General features: G+C 44.5%; 1 protein-coding gene across 22 annotated transcripts in view; it reads right to left on the reverse strand.

Annotated features, from left to right (window-relative positions):
- The window catches only part of CAMTA2 (calmodulin binding transcription activator 2), a 113322-nt gene that overhangs the window by 4953 nt on the left and 86006 nt on the right, over window positions 1-22363 (reverse strand). For 21 of the 22 annotated variants that reach the window (XR_005775737.1, XR_005775734.1, XR_005775731.1 and 18 more), the window contains exons 13-20: window positions 18601-18782; window positions 18433-18511; window positions 18011-18287; window positions 17651-17931; window positions 17309-17493; window positions 4906-5061; window positions 4603-4822; window positions 922-993 (exon numbers count right to left, since the gene is read on the reverse strand). Coding sequence is in view for 2 of the 22 variants with exons in the window: in XM_040415316.1 (XP_040271250.1) it covers window positions 922-993; window positions 4603-4822; window positions 4906-5061; window positions 17309-17493; window positions 17651-17931; window positions 18011-18287; window positions 18433-18511; window positions 18601-18782 (1452 nt within the window). In the remaining 20 variants the exon portion in view is untranslated. The remainder of the gene's footprint in view (window positions 1-921; window positions 994-4602; window positions 4823-4905; window positions 5062-17308; window positions 17494-17650; window positions 17932-18010; window positions 18288-18432; window positions 18512-18600; window positions 18783-22363) is intronic. The other variant, XM_040415318.1, reaches the window with a different exon arrangement.

The following is a 22363-nucleotide window of genomic DNA, read 5'->3' on the forward strand; positions in this document are numbered from 1 at the left end:
TTCTTGTCCACAAAATGGATAAGAATCTGACATATTCTCTTTTTTGCTGGGTCGTGGAACAGACATACTGATGCACATGGTGTGCTGTCCGCATCTTTTGCGGCCCGACTGAAATGTACAGGTCTGCATCAGACCTGGAAAAAAATGCGTAATCAGATGCGGACCGAACATACAGTTGTGTGCATGAGGCCCGACATCCCAATCAATGGTGGAGCCTTCTTTACTGTCCCTATCAAGTGTCAGGGTCATGCTAACATCCCAAACAATGGTGGAGCCTTCTTTACCGTGCCTATCAAATGTCAATGTCATGCCAACATCCCAATCAATGGTAGAGTCTTCTTTACTGTCCCTATCACATGTCAGGGTCATGCCAACATCCCAACTAATGGGTGAGTCTTTTTTACTGCCCCTATGAAATGTCAAGGTCATTCCAACATCCCAGTCAATGGTGGAGCCTTTTTTACTGTGCCTATCAAGAGTCAAGGTTATGCCAACATCCCAAACAATGGTGGAGTCTTCTTTACCGTCCCTATCAAGAGTCAAGGTCATGCCAACACCCCAGTCAATGGTGTCTTCTTTACCTTCCCTATCAAGTGTCAGGGTCAAACCAACATCGCAAACAATGGTGGAGTCTTCTTTACTGTCCCTATCAAGAGTCAAGGTCATGCCAACACCCCAGTCAATGGTGTCTTCTTTACCTTCCCTATCAAGTGTCAAGGTCAAACCAACATCGCAAATAATGGTGGAGTCTTCTTTACTGTCCCTACCAAAAGTCAAGGTCATGCCAAAATCTCAATCAATGGTGGAGTGTTTTTTACCGTCTCTATTAAGTGTAAAGGTCATGCCAACATCCCACTCAATGGTGGAGCCTTCTCTACAGTTATGACTCCAGTATGGAGGTTATAGGCGCTAAACAATTACCTGCTTATATTTCCGATAGCAACGCTGAATGACCGCAGCCGCCAAGTCCTGTTGTTCCTTCAGTCGTCGTCCCTGGATCCAAAACATAGAAACTAGTAAATGGGACACACTGTACAAAGGATCAAAGGCAGAGGAGGAACTGGTCCTAAGCCTACAAATGACATCATCATCAGGTGAAGATCCTGCAGAGCCAATCACAGGACAAGATGAAGTAAAATCTGCCCCTTTACTTCGAATAAAAGAGGCAATTCCTGCTTCTAAAGATTCAGAGTTGTAGATGTGGGGTCATGAGATCCTGGCCAGCTCTGCAGATAGGTAAAGGGCACCTGAAAACAATCTTTGGCCCAGCCACAAACACCTATTCTGGAGTCAGGTTCCCTTTAGGAAAATGACTGCTATGAGCCCTGTACAGCAGCATGCAAAAGTTTGGGCACCCCTGAAAATTACTGTGAAGATTTGTGAAGCAAGTTGAAGATGAAATGATTTCCAAAAGACATAAAGTTACAGATGACACATTCCCTTTATATTTTAAGAAAAAGCGGTTTTTATTTCCATCTACTTTTTTACAATAACCAACAAGGAAAAGGGTCTGAAGCAAAACTTTGGGCCCCCTGCATGTTTAGTACCTAGTAGCTCACCCTTTGGCAGGTATCACAGCTTGTAAATGCCTTTTGTAGCAGCCAAGAGTCTTTCAATTCTTGTTTGAGGGGTTTTCCTCCATTCTTCCTTGCAGACGTCTTCCAGTTCTGTGAGATTCCTGAGGTCTATCCAAAGGGGACTGTGAGGGCCATAGTAAAACCTTCAGCAGATCAGGGGACTGAGGGCCATGGTGAAACCTTCAGCAGATCAGGGGTTCTGTGAGAGCCATGGTAAAACCTTCAGCAAATCAGGGGACTGTGAGGGCCATGGTAAAACCTTCAGCAGATCAGGGGACTGAGGGCCATGGTGAAACCTTCAGCAGATCAGGGGACTGTGAGGGCCATGGTAAAACCTTCAGCAGATCAGTAGACTGTGAGGGCCATGGTGAAACCTTCAGCAGGTCAGGGGACTGTGAGGGCCATGGTAAAACGTTCAGCAGGTCAGGGGACTGTGAGGGCCATGGTAAAACCTTCAGCAGGTCAGGGGACTGTGAGGCCATGGTAAAACGTTCAGCAGGTCAGGGGACTGTGAGGGCCATGGTAAAACGTTCAGCAGATCAGGGGACTGTGAGAGCCATGGTGAAACCTTCAGCAGGTCAGGGGACTGTGAGAGCCATGGTGAAACCTTCAGCAGGTCAGGGGACTGTGAGGGCCATGGTAAAACGTTCAGCAGGTCAGGGGACTGTGAGGCCATGGTAAAACCTTCAGCAGGTCAGGGGACTGTGAGGGCCATGGTGAAACCTTCAGCAGATCAGGGGACTGTGAGGGCCATGGTAAAACGTTCAGCAGGTCAGGGGACTGTGAGGGCCATGGTAAAACGTTCAGCAGGTCAGGGGACTGTGAGGGCCATGGTAAAACCTTCAGCAGATCAGGGGACTGTGAGAGCCATGGTGAAACCTTCAGCAGGTCAGGGGACTGTGAGGGCCATGGTAAAACCTTCAGCAGGTCAGGGGACTGTGAGGGCCATGGTGAAACCTTCAGCAGGTCAGGGGACTGTGAGGGCCATGGTAAAACCTTCTGCAGATCAGGGGACTGTGAGGCCATGGTAAAACCTTCAGCAGGTCAGGGGACTGTGAGGGGCATGGTGAAACCTTCAGCAGGTCAGGGGACTGTGAGGGCCATGGTAAAACGTTCAGCAGGTCAGGGGACTGTGAGGGCCATGGTGAAACCTTCAGCAGATCAGGGGACTGTGAGGGCCATGGTAAAACCTTCAGCAGATCAGGGGACTGTGAGGGCCATGGTAAAACCTTCAGCAGATCAGGGGACTGTGAGAGTCATGGTAAAATCTTCAGCAGATCAGGGGACTGTGAGGGCCATGGTAAAACCTTCAGCAGATCAGGGGACTGTGAGAGCCATGGTGAAACCTTCAGCAGATCAGGGGACTGTGAGAGCCATGGTAAAACCTTCAGCAGATCAGGGGACTGTGAGAGCCATGGTGAAACCTTCAGCAGATCAGGGGACTGTGAGGCCATGGTAAAACCTTCAGCAGATCAGGGGACTGTGAGGGCCATGGTAAAACCTTCAGCAGATCAGGGGACTGTGAGAGTCATGGTAAAATCTTCAGCAGATCAGGGGACTGTGAGGGCCATGGTAAAACCTTCAGCAGATCAGGGGACTGTGAGGGCCATGGTAAAACCTTCAGCAGGTCAGGGGACTGTGAGAGCCATGGTAAAACCTTCAGCTTGTACCTTTTGAGTTAGTCTATGGTGGATTTTGAGGTGAGTTTAGGATCATTATCCATTTGTAGAAGCCATCCTCTTTTCAAGCTTTGTTGCAGTTGGTGTTATGTTTGCTTCCAAAAACTGCTGGAATTTCATTTAATCCATTCTTCCCTCTATCTGTGAAATGTTCCCCATGCCATTTGCTGCAAAACAACCCCAAAGCAGGATTGATCCACCCCCATGATTAATAGTTGGAGAGGTGTTCTGGGACTTTTTTTCTCCAAACAAACCTATCAGGGTTTGAAGACAAAGAACTCGCACACACAGGGATAGTGTAGCCCTAAAACTTCCCAAACCCACTATCCCTGCCTACTTGCACGGTCACCCTATGCGGTGACCCCACAACTGGTCGACGGTCCCTATATTCTGTATGTGAGGGAGCAACAAACAAACATGGAAACAAGCAGACAGACACAAAATTCACTATCATCTGCACACTTCAGATGTCAGCCTTTATACTGAGCAGAGGCAGCTCACACTAGGCATGCCTACACGCTGGACGGAGGCAACGACTGGGACTACAATCTCATTGGCCTTGGGCTCCGAGGGCCGTCCCGCACTCCTGATTCCCCCAGCAACCGGACGCTGCTACCACACAGAGGCAGCGGCAGCCGGGGGAACTGTGACAATACCTTTGGTCAATCTGGCCAAAGAGTTGTATTTTAACCTCATCGGTCCACAGGACTTGTTTCCAAAATTCATCAGGCTTGTTTAGATGTTCTTTTCTAAACTTCTGACGTTGAATTTTGTGGTGAAAATGCAGAAGAGGTTTTCTTCTGATGACTCTTCCATGAAGGCCATATTTGTGCAGGTATAGCTGAACAGTAGAACAATCTGCCACAACTACAGAGTCTGCAAAATCTTCCTAAAGGTATTTTGCAGTCAAGCGGAGATTCTGATTTGCCTTTCTAGCAATCCTGCGATCAGTCTTTTCTTGGTCTTCCAGACTTTCTCTTCGCCTCCACTGTTCCCGTAATCTGCCCTTTCTTGATGACATGTTGAACTGAGGAAATGGAAACCTGAAAATGCTTTGCTATCTTCTTATAGCTTTCTCCTGCTTTGTCCTACCCTTTATTGATTCTCAAATTGTACAAAACCAAAATAATACACTGATATTACTTAAAATGTTGTGCCCTTTGGAGAGCATTTCATATTCAACTTACTGAACTGTTCACAGTAATTCTGACCAGGCGTGCCCAAACTTTTGCACACCACTGTATAATTAAAGGGATCAAATTCTGACATCCATTTATTACAAGTTCAGCTAATTAGAGGGGGATATACATGACAATGGAGGACTGCAGCACGCTGTGGTGTCTCACCTTGTACTTGCGGAAGGCCGTCTGGATAACTCGAGCCGCCTCGTACAGTTCCCGCTGCTCATGGTCCGAGAGGGTCAGCAGAGCAAACTCACTTTCCATGCGTCCACTACTTGAGGCACTGAGGAACTCTGACCATCGTGCGGCACCAGGGGGATCAAATCTTTCAAAGGAGATCTCACCTAGAGGAGGAGGAGTTGTCGGGGACGGCGGCGCCTCGGATCTGGAAACGATAGAAAGTCTAATGGCAAAACACAGAAAATGGAGCTGGCAGCAACATGTGTGTCTACATGATGTGCATCATACCGTGTCACCTTGACACGTAACCCCTCCATGGATCTTCTATTCACCCGTTTGAAGCGCTGCCCATAACCGCCAATCTCTGATGCCAGGTTACCGCCGTCCTCTCCTGGGTTCATCTGTGCAAAGCGAGCCAAAGCACGAGCTGCACGCATCCCCTCCCTGAGTGCACAAATGTGTGTGTGAACCAGACACTACTACACCATGACCTGTATACACACAGCTACACATGACCTGTATACACACAGTCCAGACACTACTACACCATGACCTGTACACACACAGTCCAGACACTGCTACACAATGACCTGTATACACACAGACCAGACACTGCTACACCATGACCTGTATACACACAGTCCAGACACTACTACACCATGACCTGTATACACACAGTCCAGACACTGCTACACCATGACCTGTATACACACAGTCCAGACACTGCTACACCATGACCTGTATACACACAGACCAGACACTACTACACCATGACCTGTATACACACAGTCCAGACTACACCATGACCTGTATACACACAGTCCAGACACTACTACACCATGACCTGTATACACACAGTCCAGACACTACTACACCATGACCTGTATACACACAGTCCAGACACTACTACACCATGACCTGTATACACACAGTCCAGACACTACTACACCATGACCTGTATACACACAGTCCAGACACTGCTACACCATGACCTGTATACACACAGTCCAGACACTGCTACACCATGACCTGTATACACACAGTCCAGACACTGCTACACCATGACCTGTATACACACAGTCCAGACACTGCTACACCATGACCTGTATACACACAGTCCAGACACTACTACACCATGACCTGTATACACACAGTCCAGACACTACTACACCATGACCTGTATACACACAGTCCAGACACTACTACACCATGACCTGTATACACACAGCTACACATGACCTGTATACACACAGTCCAGACACTGCTACACCATGACCTGTATACACACAGCTACACATGACCTGTATACACACAGTCCAGACACTACTACACCATGACCTGTATACACACAGTCCAGACACTACTACACCATGACCTGTATACACACAGTCCAGACACTGCTACACCATGACCTGTATACACACAGCTACACACGACCTGTATACACACAGTCCAGACACTGCTACACCATGACCTGTATACACACAGTCCAGACACTACTACACCATGACCTGTATACACACAGTCCAGACACTACTACACCATGACCTGTATACACACAGTCCAGACACTACTACACCATGACCTGTATACACACAGTCCAGACACTACTACACCATGACCTGTATACACACAGTCCAGACTACACCATGACCTCTATACACAGTCCAGACACTGCTACACCATGACCTGTATACACACAGTCCAGACACTACTACACCATGACCTGTATACACACAGTGCAGACACTACTACACCATGACCTGTATACACACAGTCCAGACACTACTACACCATGACCTGTATACACACAGTCCAGACACTACTACACCGCGACCTGTATACACACCTTCCATGCACTGCTACACCGCGACCTGTATACACACAGTCCAGACTACACCATGACCTGTATACACACAGTGCAGACACTGCTACACCACGACCTGTATACACACAGTCCAGACACTACTACAACATGACCAGTATACACACAGTCCAGACACTACTACACCATGACCTGTATACACACAGTCCAGACACTACTACACCATGACCTGTATACACACAGTCCAGACACTACTACACCATGACCTGTACACACACAGTCCAGACACTGCTACACAATGACCTGTATACACACAGACCAGACACTGCTACACCATGACCTGTATACACACAGTCCAGACACTACTACACCATGACCTGTATACACACAGTCCAGACACTGCTACACCATGACCTGTATACACACAGTCCAGACACTGCTACACCATGACCTGTATACACACAGACCAGACACTACTACACCATGACCTGTATACACACAGTCCAGACTACACCATGACCTGTATACACACAGTCCAGACACTACTACACCATGACCTGTATACACACAGTCCAGACACTACTACACCATGACCTGTATACACACAGTCCAGACACTACTACACCATGACCTGTATACACACAGTCCAGACACTACTACACCATGACCTGTATACACACAGTCCAGACACTGCTACACCATGACCTGTATACACACAGTCCAGACACTGCTACACCATGACCTGTATACACACAGTCCAGACACTGCTACACCATGACCTGTATACACACAGTCCAGACACTGCTACACCATGACCTGTATACACACAGTCCAGACACTACTACACCATGACCTGTATACACACAGTCCAGACACTACTACACCATGACCTGTATACACACAGTCCAGACACTACTACACCATGACCTGTATACACACAGTCCAGACACTACTACACCATGACCTGTATACACACAGTCCAGACACTACTACACCATGACCTGTATACACACAGCTACACATGACCTGTATACACACAGTCCAGACACTGCTACACCATGACCTGTATACACACAGCTACACATGACCTGTATACACACAGTCCAGACACTACTACACCATGACCTGTATACACACAGTCCAGACACTGCTACACCATGACCTGTATACGCACAGTCCAGACACTGCTACACCATGACCTGTATACACACAGTGCAGACACTACTACACCATGACCTGTATACACACAGTCCAGACACTACTACACCATGACCTGTATACACACAGTCCAGACACTGCTACACCATGACCTGTATACACACAGTCCAGACACTACTACACCATGACCTGTATACACACAGTCCAGACACTACTACACCATGACCTGTATACACACAGTCCAGACTACACCATGACCAGTATACACACACAGTCCAGACTACACCATGACCTGTATACACACAGTCCAGACACTACTACACTATGACCTGTATACACACAGTCCAGACACCGCTACACCATGACCTGTATACACACAGTCCAGACTACACCATGACCTGTATAGACACAGTCCAGACTACACCATGACCTGTATAGACACAGTCCAGACTACACCATGACCTGTATAGACACAGTCCAGACTACACCATGACCTGTATACACACAGTCCAGACTACACCATGACCTGTATACACACAGTCCAGACTACACCATGACCTGTATACACACAGTCCAGACAACACCATGACCTGTATACACACAGTCCAGACTACACCATGACCTGTATACACACAGTCCAGACTACACCATGACCTGTATACTGTTGTGCATTTTCATAAGTGTACAATGTATCTGATGATACCATATTCAATATGGATGATCATTGCCTTTAACAACATGTGATCAGCATGAACCTGAAAAAAACCAAGATGGGTTCATAGCAAGTTCAATGTGTTAAAAGTGAATATATAGAGAAGACTATACTTTTATTATTGTTTAGAGACATGGATTTATCTACACAGGTTTCTCTAAACTTGTCTGTCTGAGGAACAATGGGTGTTTCATGGCTAAACCATGATCTGATAAGAGACGTCCATAAAACACATCTGGTGTGTGCATTTATTTAGCGTTTGAACTTATTAATGATTCATATATACTATGTGATATTGATGTATTATAACCAAATATTATTAATGTATCTTTATATGTCTGTATCTCACTGAGAGGGTATATTCCAGGGGATATAAAATATGTTTAAGTGGAAATTTCTTAAATAGGGTTTATTTTAGAGGAGCTGATGTTATCTCAAACATCATCACTCAATCGCTGAGACAGTTAAGATACACAAACCAGAAGAACTCCTATCTGCCCCATAAATTCAGGGATTAGGAAAACTTCTGATACCGCCAGTCAGTCTGAGCAAAGTGTCAGAAAGAACCCCTCCTAATTGATTTAAGGTGTGAAAGGGCAAAGTTTAAGTAGTAATAAAACAATCTGTATATATGTTAATTCTTAAAATATTCAAAATTGTTATATGATACAACAGTGCCATCAAGTGGTAGATGGGCAGAAGTTTCTGAGGAATGTCAGTTAAGTGACATCATTCCCATGTTTAACATACGTCACACCCACCTTATCTAATTGGTAATCCCTATTCCAAGAGGGGATGGGCATAGATAAGGATGGGGATATCTGATCCAGTTTTTGGGTAGAAAAAAACACTTCTTCAAACACTTCACAAACTTCACAAAAGGAAAAACTTCACAAGGACTTCTTCACAACGGAACTCTTTATAAAGATTTATTCATCAGCATCACTTCACACGTCAGGAACATACCATAGGACGGGACATATCTGAACCTTGGAAAGCTGAGTCCATTCTAAAAGCTCTTTATCCCAAAGCCAGGGGTAATGTATAATTTATTTCATTTGCAGTAATTATAAGTCGCTCCAATTGGCATATAGTTGAGACCCCATTATTAGTGGGTCAGTAGTGTTAAAACAATAATTTTATGGGAAATTTTAATGAACGTGCACATCATTAGAATTCCTGTAATATTGATATCAGAGTAGAATCTCTGATCGGATATTATTATCCGTAGTTAGGCCAACGGGCGTATTTATAAGGTGTCTCTTACTGCCATATTCTTTGATTGAGCATAAGGGATTTTCCACAGATTCATTTCTATTGTTTTGTTGTTATTGTTACATTATAAAATTTCAATAATCGGTAATAATTTGATAATAATTTGAATAACATTGTATTGTACTTGGTGTACTAAATTAAGTGAGCATCATCTTGTGGTCAATTTTGATATTATCCTTATATTCATTTGTATGCCATTTTTACTGCATGTATTTATTTGTAATAAATTATATTTTATATAATTAATTGCACCCTGTTTCATTATCTGCACAAATTAACTTTAGATCTCATCAATAAAAGAACTGGCGTTTATATGTCCGCCAATAAAAATTTTAATTTTTAATTTTTCATATTTCATAAAAATATGAAATCATAATTTTTATGATTTCATATCTTATATGAAATAAATACCCGACATATTTTGGAGGCCCCAGTGAGAATGATTGAGATATTTCTATAACCAATTTGTGCAATTAGTGAAAATATTCCTTAATCCTTATTGGCAAGTCAAATTGTTGTTGTTATTGATTATTGATCAAAATCATGAGTGTAACAGGCAGCGACCCAGGTAATGGCCAGGCTTTAGCAGATAGTCCATCTGACCCAGATAAGATAATCTCTAAGGTTATCAAATATGTTTATTCCCGTTTGAAGTTAGATAAAAATATAGATGAATGGACTAATGAGCTGCAGGCAAGAGCCTATGAAGAACGTGGAGATATATGGAAGTTAGGTGGCATGGTTGATAGATACCTGACATATATGGATTTGGCAACTGATAATACCAAGAGAGACCAACACCTCTTATGTGCATTGCCGCCTGTTTTGTATGCATTGTTGGCAGTCAGTACTCTCTCAAAAGTTAGGTATGAGTCTATAATGGGTACAAAAATATATGTATCCAAGATGGAATCAGAACTACAATCCGCAGAAGCGAAGATCAAAGACTTAGAGTACAACCTTAGTCACAGCCATGATGCATACCAAAAGGCAAAAAGCGATTTAGAGGATTTATATCTCCAGTATTCTAAAATTAAACAGACAGATGGATCAGCCCATAATATAGTCAATGCTGAAAGGGATCCATCTAACGCTGTGGGATATCCTGACCCTCCATGTCTTACTCCCTACTATCCAGACATGCCATCACATGCTCTTAAAGCAGACCCCATCCAAGATACTCAGCAACCTGAAAATGTTGGCATGATTACACGGGAGGCATTCACCCAATTAAGTCGGGCATTCCAAACTGCAACCGCCTTACTAGATGCCAATAACATGGAAGCCCCTAGAAGTTCCTCTCCACATGTTCCCCTGAGAAGAGATGTTAGGGTTAAATCACCTGTGCCGTATAAGTCTTATGAAAGTTGTGAAAGTGCATGTGAGTTTGACAGTGGTGTGGGTAAGCATGTGACTTATTCCTTGCCACAGGATCACAGGCGACCAACATATGCTGAGGTGGTTTCTAGGAATAAAAATTCCCAATATTCAGATAAGGATCAGAGCTCCTCCAGCATAATTAAGTTTTTGAATACTACAGTATCCAAATTTTCCAAGAAAGGTTCTTCTCAGATAGCCAATCACTTGGAAATGTATGAATCCACTATGGATTCTTTAAAATTATACTCTGATGCTGACAGGATCAGATTCCTTCCATGGGCATTTGATGATAAGTATCGTCATTACTTTACCTCATTTGGGGAGAGAGGCATTCAAGATTGGCCAAGTGTTTTGCATGAGGTTAAATTGGAATTCGGACCGTACCGAACCACCACCGCTGCAAAACGGGACATATATAGCCTTACGTGTAGACCCAATCAGAGTCCACGTGAATTCCTCTCTATCCTCAAAAATGCCTATGGGTTGGCATATAGATCCCCAAAATGGGAATCTGAAGAATTCAAACAGTTATTCTATGACGCTATGCCAACCCAGATCAAATTTAACTTAGCCAGAGATCTGGATATTGATGCCCCCTTGGATTGGTTGGTGACTGCTGCCACCACGCTGTATAATATCAGTGAGTGCCATGCAACAGAGGAGAGAAGGTTTAAAAAATCCCCAGAGCAAAAGGTAGCTGAAACTAAGGTAAACCCTAGTTTGGGATTTGAAAGCCAGCCACGAAGGTTCCCTCAGTCTACAGGACCTGCTCAACAAGCCCAGCAACAACAGGTAGGACCGCCCAAACAGACCAAACCCCAAAATACTAATGGATCCGAGGGGAATAATTCAGGTAATGGGAGGTCTAACTACCGTCCCTATTACAATAGGGGCCCCCAGGGGTACGGGCCCTATAACTATAGGAATTACCAGGGTTACAGGCGCTGGGATAATAGACCCAGACAACAGAGGGAAGATAGGCAGGAATCCTCAAATTCACCCAGGAGTAGGTCACCTACCGATAACCAGGGTGCTCAGCAAAACCAAAATGTGCCCAGACCAAACAGGTTTGATCAGCTGGCAGAACAAGTGGCCCAGTTGAGTGACATTGTGAGGAAATTGGTATCTCCAGGAAAACAGCCTGAGCCTTTTTTAGGGGCAACTCCAGGTCCCAGCTCAACATCATAAAACAAATTGGGCCGGGTCAGAACCCAGGCCACTGTAAGGATATTAAGTTGATTGTGGTAGAATCTGATATGATTCATAATTCAATATTTCCTTGCAGTACCTCTGACCCTGAAATTAGGGCCAGGGGGGAAATGTCTAATATGTCATTTGTCTTGCAGTCTAATGATGTCAATTCATATGACCAGATGTCTGTTCCAGTGTGTAATCCCATCGTTCCAGCATCTAGCCGTGAGCCAGCTGTGACTTGTGGTGTCACACAGCTTGTCCCAAAGGCGGGGGCTGATGCTGCTCCTTCAGCTTGTCCTGGGAGACTCAGGAATGCAGAGGTCACGGAGCTGCAAAGAGGTCAACCTCTCAGACAGCAGATGGGTAAACATCCTAACTTTCTCTGTGATTTGTTCCAGGTGGATGGCAGATACTTTATGGATAGTACCTGCAGCATACCGAGGTCTGATGTTACAACATGCACATGATGCTCCAACAGCTGGTCATCGAGGTGAGAAAATAACGTACGAGTTACTACGGGACTACGCTTACTGGCCACATATGCTGCAAGATGTGCGAACATATTGTCAGGGATGTCTAATCTGCCCTCAATTCCAGCCACAAGGACCCACTCATCGGGCACCATTGATGAAAAGGGGGATGTCCATGCCATGGTCAGACATCCAAATTGACTTCATTGGACCAGTAACAACCTCATCAAGAGGCAACAAGTATATGTTAACCATAACTTGTCTGTTCACCAAATGGGTGGAATGTTTACCGTGCAAAACATGCAGTTCAAGCGTATGTGCATCTCTGCTCATTAACCACATATTCTCCAGGTTTGGTCTTCCCCAGCGCATCGAATCCGATCGTGGAAGTCACTTCACCAGTGAGGTGATGACAAAGATGTGGGAAATCCTGGGGGTAAAGAGGAAGCTACATATAGCTTATCGACCAGCCTCTAGTGGTGGAGTAGAACGTTACAACCAGTCCATTGTGAACATCCTGAAAAAGTTTGTCAATGAATCTGGTAAGGACTGGGATGTCAAGTTGCCTTTGGTGCTTATGGCCATCAGAGCCACCCCAAGCGCAGCAACTAAACTTTCTCCCTTCGAGATGATCACGGGAAGGAAGATGGTGTTACCCCAGCATTTACTTTACAAGACAACAGACCATAACTTGATCAATGCTACAACGTCGCATCAGTATGTGGAAAATTTACGCAAGCACCTTCAACATGCTTTTGCGTTCGCCCAGAAAAATATAGAGAAAGCCGCAGTGAGTGCTAAGACATACTATGATCTGAAGACTACACAGAAGGAGTATCAAATTTCCGATCGGGTATATCTCTATAACTTCGCTCGGGATCAAGTGAAGGAGAGAAAATTCCTACCTTCCTGGAAAGGTCCCTATGTCATCACTGACAAATTATCTCCAGTGGTCTACAAGATCAAAATCCCTAAGGGGGATGAATTTATTGAAAAATGGGTGCACATTAATCAGCTACGTGTTTGTCATCCCAGTGCACGACTTCGAGAGATTGAAGGAGTTGGATGAAAAGAGGTGAAAAGACTTTATGGTTCCAGCTAAAGACGGAAATAAGGATTGGTATCGTATGAACGGAAAAACGTTATCTGTTATTCTACATCTTTAACGCATACTAACCCATCCTGATGTATGTTTCCTCTGTAACAAAATGTCTCCTAACTCACCTCTGAAACCAGAACTTACTCTGTCCAAGAAAAGAACTTATGCCAATCAGGGGTATATGGTATTAGTAACTCTTTTCTTGCAGGATAAAGTTAAAAAAAAAATGTATATACTCATATGTGTCATATAATATTTTATAGGCGTAAGATGTCATCAAAGATGATTGCCATTATCTACGTCGTCCTGATCTTGGGGAAAGAGTTCCATGCTGAGCCGATTGCTGTGCCAGGTCCTTCATCGGGGATCATGCTACAAGATACAGCGGGGTTCATCTTGACGAACAAGAGGATATTATCCCAGAAGGTCTACATCAGCCTGGATCCACGCGTTTTCGTTGAAAGGCAATTCAACGTATCCAAGATCCAGTCATCGGAAATCCAAGCCTGGTATCAGATGCACATCGGATATTCCCAAGGACGGATTACGCAAATCCTGGAGCAAGCAAGGAAAACCTTGACCAGAGAACAGTTTTCTACAGACCAAAGCGATTCATGTTTTTGCAATCGTAGCCGCCATAATCTTTGGCGTAATGGGCACTGTTATTACTACCGGTATGACAGTTGCCGATTCCATCTCCATCAAGATATTGGAACTTGAAATTGGTTCATTGAAAAGGAACCTATTAAACATTCACGTGGAGATGGAGAATCAAAACAAACCTTTATCGAACTTATATCCTGTTTTGCAGGATCTATGGGATGGTTGAGTTTGTTGACCATCCAAGTCATGCGTTAGATAAGGTTCTCCAGAAGAACTTTAGTCAAGCTCTGGTTAGAACATTATAAGCCAAGTCTACGCATCGAAGAAGATATATGAAAAGCCCTTTTAAGCATTCCAAATACATTCACATTTTATGGAATATTTTGGAATGAAGGGGGATTTGTTGTGCATTTTCATAAGTGTACAATGTATCTGATGATACCATATTCAATATGGATGATCATTGCCTTTAACAACATGTGATCAGCATGAACCTGAAAAAAACCAAGATGGGTTCATAGCAAGTTCAATGTGTTAAAAGTGAATATATAGAGAAGACTATACTTTTATTATTGTTTAGAGACATGGATTTATCTACACAGGTTTCTCTAAACTTGTCTGTCTGAGGAACAATGGGTGTTTCATGGCTAAACCATGATCTGATAAGAGACGTCCATAAAACACATCTGGTGTGTGCATTTATTTAGCGTTTGAACTTATTAATGATTCATATATACTATGTGATATTGATGTATTATAACCAAATATTATTAATGTATCTTTATATGTCTGTATCTCACTGAGAGGGTATATTCCAGGGGATATAAAATATGTTTAAGTGGAAATTTCTTAAATAGGGTTTATTTTAGAGGAGCTGATGTTATCTCAAACATCATCACTCAATCGCTGAGACAGTTAAGATACACAAACCAGAAGAACTCCTATCTGCCCCATAAATTCAGGGATTAGGAAAACTTCTGATACCGCCAGTCAGTCTGAGCAAAGTGTCAGAAAGAACCCCTCCTAATTGATTTAAGGTGTGAAAGGGCAAAGTTTAAGTAGTAATAAAACAATCTGTATATATGTTAATTCTTAAAATATTCAAAATTGTTATATGATACAACAGTGCCATCAAGTGGTAGATGGGCAGAAGTTTCTGAGGAATGTCAGTTAAGTGACATCATTCCCATGTTTAACATACGTCACACCCACCTTATCTAATTGGTAATCCCTATTCCAAGAGGGGATGGGCATAGATAAGGATGGGGATATCTGATCCAGTTTTTGGGTAGAAAAAAACACTTCTTCAAACACTTCACAAACTTCACAAAAGGAAAAACTTCACAAGGACTTCTTCACAACGGAACTCTTTATAAAGATTTATTCATCAGCATCACTTCACACGTCAGGAACATACCATAGGACGGGACATATCTGAACCTTGGAAAGCTGAGTCCATTCTAAAAGCTCTTTATCCCAAAGCCAGGGGTAATGTATAATTTATTTCATTTGCAGTAATTATAAGTCGCTCCAATTGGCATATAGTTGAGACCCCATTATTAGTGGGTCAGTAGTGTTAAAACAATAATTTTATGGGAAATTTTAATGAACGTGCACATCATTAGAATTCCTGTAATATTGATATCAGAGTAGAATCTCTGATCGGATATTATTATCCGTAGTTAGGCCAACGGGCGTATTTATAAGGTGTCTCTTACTGCCATATTCTTTGATTGAGCATAAGGGATTTTCCACAGATTCATTTCTATTGTTTTGTTGTTATTGTTACATTATAAAATTTCAATAATCGGTAATAATTTGATAATAATTTGAATAACATTGTATTGTACTTGGTGTACTAAATTAAGTGAGCATCATCTTGTGGTCAATTTTGATATTATCCTTATATTCATTTGTATGCCATTTTTACTGCATGTATTTATTTGTAATAAATTATATTTTATATAATTAATTGCACCCTGTTTCATTATCTGCACAAATTAACTTTAGATCTCATCAATAAAAGAACTGGCGTTTATATGTCCGCCAATAAAAATTTTAATTTTTAATTTTTCATATTTCATAAAAATATGAAATCATAATTTTTATGATTTCATATCTTATATGAAATAAATACCCGACAATACACACAGTCCAGACTACACCATGACCTGTATACACACAGTCCAGACTACACCATGACCTGTATACACACAGTCCAGACTACACCATGACCTGTATACACACAGTCCAGACTACACCATTACCTGTATACACACAGTCCAGACTACACCATGACCTGTATACACACAGTCCAGACTACACCATGACCTGTATACACACAGTCCAGACTACACTATGACCTGTATACACACAGTCCAGACACCATGACCTGTATACACACAGTCCAGACACCGCTACACCATGACCTGTATACACACAGTCCAGACACTACTACACCATGACCTGTATACACACAGTCCAGACACTACTACACCATGATCTGTATACACACAGTCCAGACACTACTACACCATGACCTGTATACACACAGTCCAGACACTACTACACCATGACCTGTATACACACAGTCCAGACACTACTACACCATGACCTGTATACACACAGTCCAGACACCATGACCTGTATACACACAGTCCAGACACCGCTACACCATGATGTGTATACACACAGTCCAGACACTACTACACCATGACCTGTATACACACAGTCCAGACACTGCTACACCATGACCTGTATACACACAGTGCAGATACTACTACACCATGACCAGTATACACACAGTCCAGACACTACTACACCATGACCTGTATACACACAGTCCAGACACTCCTACACCATGACCTGTATACACACAGTCCAGACTACACCATGACCAGTATACACACAGTCCAGACACCGCTACACCATGACCTGTACACACACAGTTCATATTCCGAGTCTAATCTACTGACCCATGAGGGGGTAACCCAGGCATCTGGTCGGCAGTGTCTAGGTAGCTGGCGAGCCACGCCATGGTCTTGCTGAGATTTCCGGACCTCTCTCTGAGAGCCGCAGAGTCGGATGCTGTGAAGTCGTCCTGCTTGATGCGGTCTGGGGTGGCTTCTATGATCTGTTCTGCGAGGGTAACCATATCAACCTGGGACGAAGCAGAATGAGGGCGACAGAGGAAGGATGTGAGGGAGCGCAAGAGAGAAAAGGGTGCACAGGATACAGAACGGAAAGAACGGAGAGACAGATCTACACTAGAGTGACAAGGAGAGGACTGAAGCCATGTAAGCGGGGGGACACATTACCTGCAGATAGTCCTGGTTCTCCGTGTCCTCCTGATACTCAATGAGATCAGCTTCATCTACTCCAGGAGAGTCCAGGTAGGAGATGTGTTCTATGGGGTCCTCCAGCTCCCATGAAGCAGCTCCCAGTATCCTAGAATTGGGGGGCGTCTCTACTGGGGCGTCTTGACTGCTCTCTGGGCTGCAGTCAGGTGAGCCGCGTAGGGCAGAACTACTGGAATACGCAGAGGTTACTGAGACAGACCCATCTGATACCTCTGAGGGGGAGGGGAGGCTGCTGAGACCTGTGGAAGGGAAACCGTGGCTTCAGAGCACACTACCTGCTATAATTACACTACAGACAGCCCTGGCCGCTTCCATTACCCGTATCGGCGCTGGTCGACAGAGGAGAGAGCCCTCGACTGATCTCCTGACTTCCCACGAGCGACTGCCAGCTTGACTGCTGCAAATCCGTGAAGTTTCCACGCGCCATGTCCTGCCTCTGCATCTCTTCTAGGGTAGATGCCAGCTTCACATGCCCTCGTGATCGGGCGACTCCCAAAGGAAGTCGCCCCAGGGAGTCCGGTATGGTTAGGGCTCTGCAGTCCCAGCGGAAGAGCAGTGTGGCAGCCTCAGTGTGTCCTAGAGCGCAGGCCCACATCTACAGAAGACCGACGAGAGAGTAACTGGGTCAGTGCAAAGAAACACAGGAGGACGAGGCGGCAACAAGGTCACGGAAATCACTGGATGGTGACCACCGATGAAGACCTTAAAAGTGAGCAGGGGAGGGGGTGATACAGACTCACCAGGGGTGTGCAGGAGAAGTGATCCACGTTCAGAGGGTCGACCTCCAATTCCACAGCAAGGCTCTGAGAGTGGAGGCTCCTAAGACAGAACCACATGGAATTAAACAACATCCCTCCTCTCAGGAGGTCGGTCAGATGTGTCGTCCACCACCAAAAGCCATAACTCACCTCCACTGAATCAGGGTCTCAATAAGACGGGCATAGCCCTGAGCCGCGGCCAGGTGTAGCAGGGTCATCCCTCGGAAACTCATCTCGTGTGCCAGAAGGTCTGATGTCACCCAGCAGGTCTGTGACATCATCTTCTCACAGACAGCAACCAGGCGAGCTTCAAAGGTATCGGCCGCCGACACCTGAAAAATAAGAAGAGAAATGAGACTCCACTGAATCCACACCGCGGGATTAAGGTGCGCACAGAGAAAAGGCCCTCGTGGATCACAGAGAAGAGACAGAGTCTGAGGGATCCAGTGTTATCACAGGGAAGAGAGAGAGTCTGGTGGATCTAGTGGTATCACAGAGAAGAGACAGAGTCTGAGGGATCTAGTGTCATCACAGGGAAGAGACAGTGTATGGGGGATCTAGTGTCATCACAGAGAAACGACAGAGTCTGGGGGATCTAGTGTCATCACAGAGAAAAGACAGAGTCTGGGGGATCTAGTGTCATCACAGGGAAGAGAGAGTCTGGGGGATCTAGTGTCATCACAGGGAAGAGAGAGTCTGGGGGATCTAGTGGTATCACAGAGAAGAGACTGAGTATGGGGCATCTAGTGTCATCACAGGGAAGAGACAGCGTCTGGTGGATCTAGTGTCATCACAGAGAAAAGACAGAGTCTGGGGGATCTAGTGTCATCACAGGGAAGAGAGAGAGTCTGGGGGATCCAGTGTCATCACAGGGAAGAGAGACAGAGCATGGGGGATCTAGTGTTATACAGAGAAGAGACAGAGTCTGAGGGATCTAGTGTTATACAGAGAAGAGACAGTCTGGTGGATCTAGTGTTATACAGAGAAGAGACAGAGTCTGGGGGACCTAGTGTTATACAGAGAAGAGACAGAGTCTGGGGGATCTAGTGTTATACAGAGAAGAGACAGAGTCTGGGGGATCTAGTGTTATACAGAGAAGAGACAGTCTGGTGGATCTAGTGTTATACAGAGAAGAGACAGTCTGGTGGATCTAGTGTTATACAGAGAAGAGACAGAGTCTGGTGGATCTAGTGTTATCACAGGGAAAAGACAGAGTCTGGTGGATCTAGTGTTATACAGAGAAGAGACAGCGTCTGGTGGATCTAGTGTTATACAGAGAAGAGACAGTCTGGTGGATCTAGTGTTATACAGAGAAGAGACAGAGTCTGGTGGATCTAGTGTTATCACAGGGAAGAGACAGTCTGGTGGATCTAGTGTTATACAGAGAAGAGACAGCGTCTGGTGGATCTAGTGTTATACAGAGAAGAGACAGAGTCTGGTGGATCTAGTGTTATCACAGGGAAGAGACAGTCTGGTGGATCTAGTGTTATACAGAGAAGAGACAGCGTCTGGTGGATCTAGTGTTATACAGAGAAGAGACAGAGACTGGTGGATCTAGTGTTATACAGAGAAGAGACAGAGTCTGGTGGATCTAGTGTTATACAGAGAAGAGACAGTCTGGTGGATCTAGTGTTATACAGAGAAGAGACAGTCTGGTGGATCTAGTGTTATACAGAGAAGAGACAGTCTGGTGGATCTAGTGTTATACAGAGAAAAGACAGTCTGGTGGATCTAGTGTTATACAGAGAAAAGACAGTCTGGTGGATCTAGTGTTATACAGGGAAGAGACAGCGTCTGGTGGATCTAGTGTTATACAGGGAAGAGACAGTCTGGTGGATCTAGTGTTATACAGGGAAGAGACAGCGTCTGGTGGATCTAGTGTTATACAGGGAAGAGACAGCGTCTGGTGGATCTAGTGTTATACAGAGAAGAGACAGCGTCTAGTGGATCTAGTGTTATACAGAGAAGAGACAGTCTGGTGGATCTAGTGTTATACAGAGAAGAGACAGTCTGGTGGATCTAGTGTTATACAGAGAAGAGACAGAGTCTGGTGGATCTAGTGTTATACAGGGAAGAGACAGTCTGGTGGATCTAGTGTTATACAGGGAAGAGACAGTCTGGTGGATCTAGTGTTATACAGAGAAGAGACAGTCTGGTGGATCTAGTGTTATACAGAGAAGAGACAGTCTGGTGGATCTAGTGTTATACAGGGAAGAGACAGTCTGGTGGATCTAGTGTTATACAGGGAAGAGACAGTCTGGTGGATCTAGTGTTATACAGAGAAGAGACAGTCTGGTGGATCTAGTGTTATACAGAGAAGAGACAGTCTGGTGGATCTAGTGTTATACAGAGAAGAGACAGTCTGGTGGATCTAGTGTTATACAGAGAAGAGACAGTCTGGTGGATCTAGTGTTATACAGAGAAGAGACAGCGTCTGGTGGATCTAGTGTTATACAGAGAAGAGACAGTCTGGTGGATCTAGTGTTATACAGAGAAGAGACAGTCTGGTGGATCTAGTGTTATACAGAGAAGAGACAGCGTCTGGTGGATCTAGTGTTATACAGAGAAGAGACAGTCTGGTGGATCTAGTGTTATACAGAGAAGAGACAGTCTGGTGGATCTAGTGTTATACAGAGAAGAGACAGTCTGGTGGATCTAGTGTTATACAGAGAAGAGACAGTCTGGTGGATCTAGTGTTATACAGGGAAGAGACAGTCTGGTGGATCTAGTGTTATACAGGGAAGAGACAGTCTGGTGGATCTAGTGTTATACAGAGAAGAGACAGTCTGGTGGATCTAGTGTTATACAGAGAAGAGAAAGTCTGGTGGATCTAGTGTTATACAGAGAAGAGACAGTCTGGTGGATCTAGTGTTATCACAGGGAAAAGACAGAGTCTGGTGGATCTAGTGTTATACAGAGAAGAGACAGCGTCTGGTGGATCTAGTGTTATACAGAGAAGAGACAGTCTGGTGGATCTAGTGTTATACAGAGAAGAGACAGAGTCTGGTGGATCTAGTGTTATACAGAGAAGAGACAGTCTGGTGGATCTAGTGTTATACAGAGAAGAGACAGCGTCTGGTGGATCTAGTGTTATACAGAGAAGAGACAGAGTCTGGTGGATCTAGTGTTATACAGAGAAGAGACAGTCTGGTGGATCTAGTGTTATACAGAGAAGAGACAGTCTGGTGGATCTAGTGTTATACAGAGAAGAGACAGAGTCTGGTGGATCTAGTGTTATACAGGGAAGAGACAGTCTGGTGGATCTAGTGTTATCACAGGGAAAAGACAGAGTCTGGTGGATCTAGTGTTATACAGAGAAGAGACAGCGTCTGGTGGATCTAGTGTTATACAGAGAAGAGACAGTCTGGTGGATCTAGTGTTATACAGAGAAGAGACAGAGTCTGGTGGATCTAGTGTTATCACAGGGAAGAGACAGTCTGGTGGATCTAGTGTTATCACAGGGAAGAGACAGTCTGGTGGATCTAGTGTTATACAGAGAAGAGACAGTCTGGTGGATCTAGTGTTATACAGAGAAGAGACAGTCTGGTGGATCTAGTGTTATACAGAGAAGAGACAGTCTGGTGGATCTAGTGTTATACAGAGAAGAGACAGTCTGGTGGATCTAGTGTTATACAGAGAAGAGACAGTCTGGTGGATCTAGCGGGGGTGATGCTCGGGGGGGAGGGGGTGATCCCATTCTTCCTGGGGGAGTCCCGGCTGCCCACCCCACCACCCTTTGCAGTGAACAGATGCCGCGGAAAATACTGTCTGTAACTTAAGCAGCGAATAATCTCCTTAGTAAATCTCCTGTGACGTCTAATGGAAACTTCACAGACGACACATTCCTCCCCCGACACTTCTCACTCCGACAACCACAACAAGCAATCACTCCATAACCAGGGAGGAGATGGGG

This window comes from Bufo bufo, chromosome 1 (assembly GCF_905171765.1).
Source record: "Bufo bufo chromosome 1, aBufBuf1.1, whole genome shotgun sequence".
NCBI lineage: Eukaryota > Metazoa > Chordata > Amphibia > Anura > Bufonidae > Bufo > Bufo bufo.